General features: G+C 37.5%; 1 protein-coding gene across 1 annotated transcript; it reads left to right on the top strand.

Moving 5' to 3' along the window:
- Positions 1-2,086: 2,086 nt before the first annotated feature.
- Positions 2,087-7,310, top strand: LOC133226685 (olfactory receptor 5P4-like). The gene has a single exon (XM_061380503.1). The coding sequence runs from the start codon at positions 6,133-6,135 to the stop codon at positions 7,069-7,071; it is 939 nt and encodes a 312-aa protein (XP_061236487.1). The 5' UTR covers positions 2,087-6,132; the 3' UTR covers positions 7,072-7,310.
- The last annotated feature ends 3,188 nt before the right edge of the window (positions 7,311-10,498 follow it).

The following is a 10,498-nucleotide window of genomic DNA, read 5'->3' as shown; positions in this document are numbered from 1 at the left end:
CTTTAGGATTGATTGGTTTGATCTCCTTGCAGTCCAAGGGACTCTCAAGAGTTTTCTCCAATACCACAATTCAGAAGCATCAATTTTACAAGGCTCAGCCTTCTTTATGGTCCAATTCTTACATCCATACACGACTACTGAAAAAACTAGGGTCTTGATTAGACAGATCTATGTCAGCAATGGACAGGGAGGCCTGGCGTGCTGCGATTCATGGGGTCACAAAGAGTTGGACACGACTGAGCGACTGATCTGATCTGATCTGATGTCAGCAAAGTGGTGTCTCTGCTTTTTAATATGCTGTCTAGGTTTGTCAGAGTTTTCCTTCCAAGGAGCAAGAATCTCTTAATTTTGTGGCTGTAGTCATCATCCACAATGATTTTGGAGCCCAAGAAAATAAAATCTATTACTTTTTCTACTTTCCCCCCATCTATTTGCCATGAAGTGATGGGACTGGATACCATGATCTTATTTTTTTGAATGTTGAAGTTTAAGCCAGCTTTTTCACTGTCTTCTTTCACCCTCATCAAGAGGCTCTTTAGTTCCTCTATGATTTCTGCCATTAGAGTGGTATCATCTGCATATCTGAGGTTGTTGATATTTCTCCTGGCAATCTTGATTCCAGCTTGAGCTTCATCCAGCCCATCATTTCATTTGAATGTACTCTGCACAGAAGTTAAATAAACACGATGACAATATCCAGCCTTTAACATACTCATTTCCCAATTTTGAACCAGTCTGTTGTTCCATGTCTTGTTCTAACTGTTGCTTCTTGACCTACATGCAGGTTTCTCAGAAAGCAGGTAGGGTGGTCCAGTATTCCCATCTCTTGAAGCATTTCAAGAGTTTGCTGTGAACCACACAATCAAAGGTTTTAGCATAGCCAAGCAGAAATAGATGTTCTTTGGGAAGTCCCTTGTTTTTTCTAGTTGTTAATGTTAGCTATCTGCTGGGAGTGCAGCTGTATGTAGCTATCAACTGGAGCAACTAACTATACATTGTTACTCCAGGTGGGTGCTTAGGCTTCTTACAACATGACGTTGGGCTCCCAGAGGGATGAAGATGAATATTCCAAGAATCCTAAAAAAAATCTGCAAGAGGTCCCAGCTTCAGAGCTCCCAGTATTCTGGGAGTGATATTTCACTTCAGCTTGTCAAACAAGTTACTAAGTCCTAATTAAACTGAGTAGTAGGGAATTTGACTCCCTCTTCAATGGGAGTAGAAGCACAATACTTGCATTCATCTTTAATCTACTGCAGATATATCACATCTTTAATGAATTACAGTAATCTGTTTTACATTACTGCCTATGCATGACTTATGATAACTCAACTTGGGGTTTTACACTTTACACTAAACAAAGAATGTAAAGTCAGATCCCAAACCTGTATCAGGATAAACCAATTCAATTACTTCCTAGATAGGAGTTTGTTGCTTTTATTTCTCCAAAGGTCAAAGAAGAGACAGAAAATTCTCCTTCTCATCCACTTGGCTAGTAAGAGGATATTACTATTACCAGTTAACTATCATTACAGTGAGGCTGAAGGAAAAGATCCTTGAATTATGAGTACAAATGTGGAGAAGGGTGTCAAAGTCTCAGTTTAAACTCTCCAACTTGCAGTCTTACCAATCCCTTATTTCCAAAGTCTGCACAGCTATTAAAGCATTTGGTTCTAAGTTGTGGAGATTAGCATGTGTGTCCAGATAGCTGCATTTCTGCTTCATCTTATTTTGCTGATTATCAGCTCTCACAACATTTTTGGCTAGTGAAAATTTCCTTTATTATATTAAAGCTCATTTTTGTATTCTGAACAATTAAAAAGATTTAACAGCTTATCCAAGTATTTTGCTGAAAAAATTTTCAGATATTTCATATACACAGTGTTGCTTAAACTGAAAGCTTGATTTAATTTTTGCATTATCATGATTAAACCATTAACTTTTGATTAATGGTTTCATAATCATGAGTAATAAACTCATGATTACTCATTAACTTTTTTAGGTGAAAAGACTTCTTGATTTTTTTTACATTTGTGTATTACTCTTTTGATCTCATGTGACTGGTATAATATACATATGTAGGCATTTTTCCAACATATTCTAATATATACCTTATTAATGTATGACTATGAAATGTGTTCTTTATTAGGTCTGTACAGTACCTAAAATACAATTAACAATACAAAGTGGGTTTATTTCTCATGTTGCTCTCAGGATTAAACTCTATACACAATTTCATTTCCTGCCAATATACAATTATTAATATATTAATCAGATTAGGTGATGTTATGCTCTAACAAATTAACCCTGGAAACTCAGTGTGGCCGAACACAACACATGTTTCTCTCTCATTTCCAGTATATTTCTGGTATATTCTCTGTTCTCTATATTCCCTCAAATTGCAGGCTAACAGGAGACACCACTATCTTATTGTATTATATTTAATCAGTTCAGTCACTCAGTCATGTCCTATTCTTTGAGACTTCATGGACTGCAGCATGCCAGGCTTCCCTGTTCATCACCAATTCCAGGAGCTTGTTCAAACTAATGTTCATCCAGTCGGTGATGCCATCCAACCATCTCATCCTCTGTCATCCCCTTCTCCTCCCACCTCCAATCTTTCCCAACATCAGAGTCCTTTCCAATGAGTCAGTTCTTCACATCAGGTGGCCAAAGTATTGGAGTTTCAGCTTCAGCATCAGTCCTTCCAATGAATATTCAGGACTGATCTCCTTTAGAATGGACTGGTTGGATCTCCTTGCAGTCCAAGGAACTCTCAAGAGTCTTCTCCAACACCACAATGCAAAAGCATCAATTCTTCACTACTCAGCTTTCCTTATAGTCCAACTCTCACAACCATACGTGACTACTGGAAAAACCATAGCCTTGACTAGATGGACCTTTATCAGCAAAGTAATGTCTCTGCTTTTAAATATGGTGTCTGGGTTGGTCATAGCTTTTCTTCCAAGGAGCAAGCGTCTTTTAATTTCATGGCTACAGTCACCATCTGCAGTGATTTTGGAGTCCAGGAAAATAGTCTGTCACTGTTTCCATTGTTTCCCCATCTATTTGCCATGAAGCGATGGGACCAGATGCCATGATCTTAGTTTTCTGAATGTTGAGCTTTAAGGCAACTTTTTCACTCTCCTCTTTCAATTTCATCAAGAGGCTTTTTAGTTCCTCTTCACTTTCTGCCATAAGGGTGGTGTCATCTGCATATCTGAGGTTATTGACATTTCTTCTGGTGATCTTGATTCTAGCTTGTGCTCATCCAGCCTGCATTTCACATGATGTACTCTGCATATAAGTTAAATAAGCAGGGTGACAATATACAGCCTTGATGTACTCTTTTCCCAATTTGGAACCAGTCTGTTGTTCCACGTTTGAGCATTCTTTGGCATTGCCTTTCTTTGGGATTGGAATGAAAACTGACCTTTTCCAGTCCTTGTGGCCACTGTTGAGTTTTCCAAATTTGCTGGCATATTGAGTGCAGCACTTTCACAGCATCATCTTTTAGGATTTGAAATAGCTCAACTGGAATTCCATCACCTCCACTATCTTTGTTCGTAGTGATGCTTCCTTCACTTCAAAGTGAAGTGAAGCCCACTTCACTTTGCATTCCAGGATGTCTGGCTCTAGGTAAGTGATCACACCATCGTGGTTATCTGGGTCTTGAAGATCTTTTTTGTATAGTCCCTCTGTGTATTCTTGCCACCTCTTCTTAATAACTTCTGCTTCTGTTAGGTCCATACCATTTTTGTCCTTTATTGTGCCCATCTTTGCATGAAATGTTCCCTTGGTATCTCTAATTTTCTTGGAGAGATCTCTAGTCTTTCCCATTCTATTGTTTTCCTCAATTTCTTTGCATTGATCACTGAGGAAGGCTTTCTTATCTCTCCTTGCAATTCTTTGGAACTCTGCATTCAGATGGGTATAGCTTTCCTTTTCTCCTTTGCCTTTAGCTTTTTTTCCACAGCTATTTGTAAGGCCTCCTCAGACAATTATTTTGCCTTTTTGCATTTCTTTTTCTTGGGGATGGTCTTGATCCTTGCCTCCTGTACAATGTCACAAACTTCCATCCATAGTTTTTCAGGCACTCTATCAGATCTAATCCCTTGAATCTATTTCTCACTTCCTCTATATAATCATAAGGAATTTGATTTATATCATACCTGAATGGTACAGTGAATTTCCGTACTTTCATTATAAGTCTGAATTTGGCAATAAGGAGTTCATGATCTGAGGCCACAGAGCTTCAGGTCTTGTTTTTGCTGACTGTATAGAGCTTCTCCATCTTTGGCTGCAAAGAATATAATCAATCTGATTTTGGTATCGACCATCTGGTGATGTTCATGTGTAGAGTCATCGCGTGTTGTTGGAAGAGTGTGTTTGCTATGAGTAGTGCATTCTCTTGGCAAACTCTGCTAGGCTTTGTCCTGCTTCATTTTTTTCCCCAAGGCCAAACTTGTCTGTTATTCCAGGTATCTCTTGACTTCCTACTTTTGCATTTCAGTCCCCTATAATGAAAAGAACATCTTTTTTGGGTGTTAGTCTGGAAGGTCTTGTAGGCCTTTATAGAATGGTTCAACTTCAGCTTCTTAAGCATTTGTGACTGGGCTATAGACTTGGATTACTATGATATTGAATGGTTTGCCTTGGAAACAAACAACAATCTTTCTGTCATTTTTGAGATTGCCCCCAAGTACTGCATTTCAGACTCTTGTTGACTATGAAGCCTTCTCCATTTCTTCTAAGGGATTCTTGCCCACAGTAGTAGATATAATGATCAGCTGAATTACCTTAACCCATCCCAGACCATTTTATTTACTGATTGCTAAAATGTCGATGTTCACTTTTGCCATCTCCTTTTGACCACTTCTAATTTGCCTTGATTCATGGACCTAACATTCCATGTTCCTATGCAATAGTGTTCTTCACAGCATTGGACTTCACTTTCATCACCAGTCAAATCCACAAGTGGGAGCTGTTTTTGCTTTGGCTCCATCTCTTCATTCTGGAGTTATTCCTCCACCAATCTCCAGTAGCATATTGGGCACCTACTAACCTGGGGAGTTCATCTTTCAGTGTCCTATCTTTTTGCCTTTTCATACTGTTCATGGGGTTCTCAAGGCAGGAATACTGAAGTGGTTTGCTATTTCCATCTCTGGTCGACCACATTTTGTCATAACTCTCCACCATGACCCATCCATCTTGGGTGGCCCTACACATCTTGGGTGGCTCATAGTTTCATTGAGTTAGACAATTCTGTCGTCCATGTAATCAGTTTGATTAGTTTTATGTTATTGTGGTTTTCTGAGGATTCTGTCTGTCTTCTGAGGGATAAGGATAGGAGGCTTATGGAAGCTTCCTTATGGGAGAGACTGATTGTGGGGGAGACTGGTTCTTGTTCTGACGGGCAGGGCTATGCTCAATACATCTTTAATCCAATTTTCTGTTGATGGGCAGGGTTGTGTTCCCTCCCTGTTATTTGACCTGAGACCAAACCATGGCAGAGGTAATGAAGTTAATGGTGACCTCCTTCAAAATGTATTATGCTAATATATTTCTTAATGAAAGAGAGAGACTGACCCACTGGTAATTTAATTTGATTCAGAAGAGAGACAGGGCATTTCCTTCCATCATGCACTGGCATGTACTGTTCACAGTCTCACCTGTGTTGGGGCTGGAGAGTGACCAATGTGACCAAGAAACAGATATTATTTAAACAATATTACATTCTATTAATTATACTATAATATAATTGTAATAAAAATATGGATATAGTTAAATACTAGCAAAGTGATTATGTTTCACCTCTGACTCTCATCAAATTTCCAAACATCATTGCTTTGATCAAATGATACAAATGTGAGTGCCCAGTGTGTTCTGATCTGAGCCACTGGTACTTTGTGAGTATCTTTGGACTAAGATAGTGTACATTAATATCGTCAAATCATGAATAATGTAAATATATTTGGGAACATTTTGTAAAGTATTAGCATTAGGCTAAATTGAGATCAATGTTCTAACTTTTTTGATAGGTTGTCTGGTAAAGTAAATATGTGAATTATGAGATCATTCCATTTAATTTAATATCCACTGATTTTCATTTCAAAAGGCATCATTCCAAGTAAGATGGAGATTGGAAACCACACAATGGTGACAGAATTCGTTATTTTGGGGTTAACAGACCATCCTACACTTTGCTCCATCTTCTTTTTGGTTTTTCTAGGAATCTATGTTGCTACCATATTGGGCAATATCAGCATCATCACATTAATTCACAGAAGCCCTCAGCTTCACACCCCAATGTATCTATTCCTCAGCCATCTGGCCTTTGTGGACATTGGTTACTCCTCATCAGTCACACCTATTATGATTGTGAGTTTCCTAGAAGTAAGAACTACTATACCAGTTGCTGGCTGTATAGTTCAGCTTGGCTCTGATGTTATCTTTGGAACAGCTGAGTGCTTCCTTTTGGCTGCCATGGCCTATGATCGCTATGTGGCCATCTGTTCGCCACTTCTATACTCTACACACATGTCTCCCAGGGTCTGCGTCATCTTACTGATTGCTTCCTACCTGGGAGGATGTGTGAATGCTTCATCATTTATCGGATGTTTACTGAGCCTGAGGTTCTGTGGACCAAATAAAATCAACCATTTCTTCTGTGACCTGCCACCACTAGTGAAGCTCTCTTGTACCCATGTTTATGTTGCCGAAATATCTCCTGCCATCTCAGCTGGGTCAATAATTGTAATCACACTGTTTACCATAATTGTTTCATATCTATACATCCTCCACTCAATTCTGAAGATGTGCTCTACAGAGGGAAGGTCCAAGGCCTTCTCTACTTGCACTTCCCATCTCACTGCAGTCACTTTGTTTTATGGGACAGTCACATTTGTTTATGTCATACCGAAGTCAAGCTACTCACCTGACCATATCAAAGTGGTATCTGTCTTCTACACAGTGGTGATCCCCATGTTGAACCCTCTGATCTACAGTCTGAGGAACAAAGAGGTGAAAGAGGCCATGAGAAAACTGATGACTAAAATACATCAGTCATTTTGAAACAAATGCAATGTGAATCCAGAAACTGCAAAAAAATAATTTCAAGAACTTTGGATGGGGACTTCTATGGTGATCCAGTGGCTAAGACCCCACACTCCCAATGCAGGAGGACCTGGTTAGGGAATGATCCCACATGCTGCAACCAAATATCCTGCATGCTGCAATGAAGATCAAAGATCCTGCGTGCTGCAATTAAGACCCAGCAAATAAATAAATAAAAATAAATATTAAAAAACATACACGATGAGTGTTTATGTTGTCCATTAGTCTTATCATTTTATGTGAAGACCTATCTTAAACATAAAATGCCCAAATATTGATTAATGCCAATTTTAACTTATAATTTTCTAGAGTCACAGAGTACAGCATTTTTGTGAAAATCTGCTAGGTTCAAATGAAATGTGTGTATTTCAGGATAAGGATATCTAGAGAATATATTTTTACTTCTCTTCTCCGTTCATTATTTAGAGAGTTTGACTAGAGGATATTTTTTTTTCTTCTGTTAAATTATACAGTTTAAAAAGTCATCTTATAAATTAACATCTCAAAAGGCATCATGTACGCAACTAGAAATGCAACTGATGGTGGTGTTGGCAGTGCAGGTTACTTTCTATGGAAGACTTGGTTTCTCTCATACAGGGTTATTTTCTTTGGGAATAGTGATCCTGAAGTCTAGAAAAGCTTCATTCCCATCTAATCTAAGCCAGACCAAAAGAATTTGTTCTACACTTTTGCCACCAGAAGACTCAGTCAGATAATAAAGAAATCCTGAAGACTTAGCCTTTGAGAGTTCCCTTAAGTTTCTCCTACTTCTCAAAGGTTGGTTCGCAAAGCTTGTTTTGCAAAGTTTGGCTTGAACCTTTGCAGACAAGCCTTTGAGTAGTAGGAAAAACTACTGGGGAGTAATGGGCAGGAATGGGGGTTAAGACATAGTGGAGCTTTCTTTTAGCAAGCTAGTTGGCATTTTCAGAGTATAAAATTATAGATCAAGACCCTCGGCTGATGCAGACACAGGGATGGCTGATGCCATCCCTCTTTGTAATATGTCTCAAGAAGATGTTTATTGCCACTACTTCTGTTACCATTTTTACATTTGGGTTTCTTCTAAATTTCTATTTGTGCAGACAATTTATACTGTCATCAAGAATTGGCTAATGCCTTTTCTTCCCTTCAAAGTGTCTCTGTAAGGCAGACGAGACTATGCACTTGTCCTTAGGTGTACAATCTGCTCACCTATATAGATGTCATTTCATCAAGGCTTTCTTGAATCCTCTGCTCCTAGTTCATCAAATACATAAATATGATCTTCATTTCTTTGAGGTTTTTCTTGTTACCATATGATCAAATGTTTTTCATATCCTTGTACATTCTAACTCAGATATGAAAGTACCACTTTGACTTATGAATATTAAAGCAATCTAGAATTGCTGAAATAAACCCAACTTTGGTTGGATTTTTATTCATCTTATTATCGTTGGCTTTGATTTCCTAATATTTGGTTTAGGATGTTTGCATCTCTGTTTGTGAGAGAAATTGGCATATCATTTTCCATTCTTGAAATGAAATTTACAAGTGGGGATATCAAAATATAAAAATGATTTGGAAAGTGTTTCTTTGTTGTCTGTTCTCAGAAGAACTTTTTATAGGATCAGTGATATTTATACCTATAATATTTGTAAGACTTCAATGGTGAAGCCATTTGGGCTTTCCATTTTTATAGAAAACTTTTTTACTATAAGTCTCATTTTCATTAATGAATAAGGAACTATCTAGTTCCTCAATTTATTTATCATTTTTGATAACATATTCTTCAAAATAGTTTTCCAATTTATTTATATTTCAAAATTATATTTTATTTTTATTTTCCATAAGATATGTAATGTTCTATTTTCAAGATTGTATTTTCTATACATATTATTAATAAATCTTGCTAGTCTTTTATCAATTTTATCAGTATTTTCAAAGGATAAAATTTTGATTTGTGCTTTTTTGCACTGTACATTAATTTTCTATTTCATAATTTATATTCAACTTTTACTATTTTCTTCTTTATTTCTTTGGGTTTGTATAATTTAAAGTTTTTTATTTAAATTCTTGAGAAGCCTTGAGAAAGACATTTTGATAACAGTTTTCCATCTTTTTTGCAATATACCATGTAAAAAATCAAGAAACTCACTTTAGTGGCTCTGCTAACATCAAAGAAGACTTTAAGTTATAAAGACTTTTGTCTCTAGAAACAAAGATCATTACACAGTGATAAAAAGATCAATTCAACAGGAAAATATAACAATTGTAAATATATTTGCACTCAACAGGGGCTTCCCTGGTGGCTCAGGTGGTAAAAGAGTCTGCCTGCAATGCGGGAGACCCAGATTTGATCCCTGGGTCAGGAAGATCCCCTGGAGAAAGGAATGGCTACCCACTGCAGTATTCTTGCCTGGAGAATTCCATGGACAGAGGAGCCTAGCAGACTACAGTCCACGGGGTCACAAAGAGCCGGACGTGACTAAGCAACTAACTCTTTCACTTTTTATGCACTCAATATCAAAACACCTAAATGAAACAAATATTGAAAAACCTGAAAGGATACATTGACAATACAATCATAGTATTTTTAAATAGTCCAGTTTCAATAATGTACAGAACACCTGGACATAAAATTAGTAAAGAAATAACAGATTTGGACAACATTATAGACCAAAGAGGGGCTTCCTTGGTGGCTCAGTCAGTAAAGAATCCACCTATAATTCAGGAGGCCTCTTGCAGTGCAGTAGACCCGGGTTCATCCCTGGGTCAGGCAGATCCCCTGGAGAAGGAAATAACAACCCACTCCAGTGTTCTTACCTGGGAAATCCCATGGACAGAGGATCCTGGAGGGCTACAGTCCATGGGGTCCAAAGAGTCAGACATGACTTAGCAACTAAACCAACAACCAAACAGACCAAGTGAGCCTAACAGACATACACAGGACTTTTCACCCAATGGAAGAAGGAAACACATTCTTCTCAAGCACACATTTCAGGACTGACCACATACGAGATCACAAAATAGTTCTTAACAAAATTAAGAAAATTTAAATTATACTAGTTATATATAAGTATTTTTTCCAACAGCAATGGAATGAAACTTGAAATCAATGACATCGAGAAAAGGAAAAAACTCACAAATACATGGAAGCTAACACACTCTTGAACAACACTGAGTCACAGAATATCAAAAGAAAATGTATAAATATCTTGAGGTAAATGAAGAGGGAAACGAAACTAATAAAACTGATGATATGCAGCTAATGTAGTACCAAAAGGGAATCTCATAGTGATAAATGTCTACATTTAAAAGGAAGAAAAATTTAAAATAAAGAACTGAACTTTATATCTCAAGGGACTAGAAAAAGAAGAAAAAACCCAGCATTAGCAGAAGGAAGGAA

This window comes from Bos javanicus, chromosome 15 (assembly GCF_032452875.1).
Source record: "Bos javanicus breed banteng chromosome 15, ARS-OSU_banteng_1.0, whole genome shotgun sequence".
Taxonomy (NCBI): domain Eukaryota; kingdom Metazoa; phylum Chordata; class Mammalia; order Artiodactyla; family Bovidae; genus Bos; species Bos javanicus.
This window is presented reverse-complemented; position numbering and strand designations above follow the sequence as displayed.

Bases quoted from the DNA above. Each gene is read 5' to 3' on its own strand.
- LOC133226685 (XM_061380503.1), top strand. From the start codon at position 6,133: ATGGAGATTGGAAACCACACAATGGTGACAGAATTCGTTATTTTGGGG.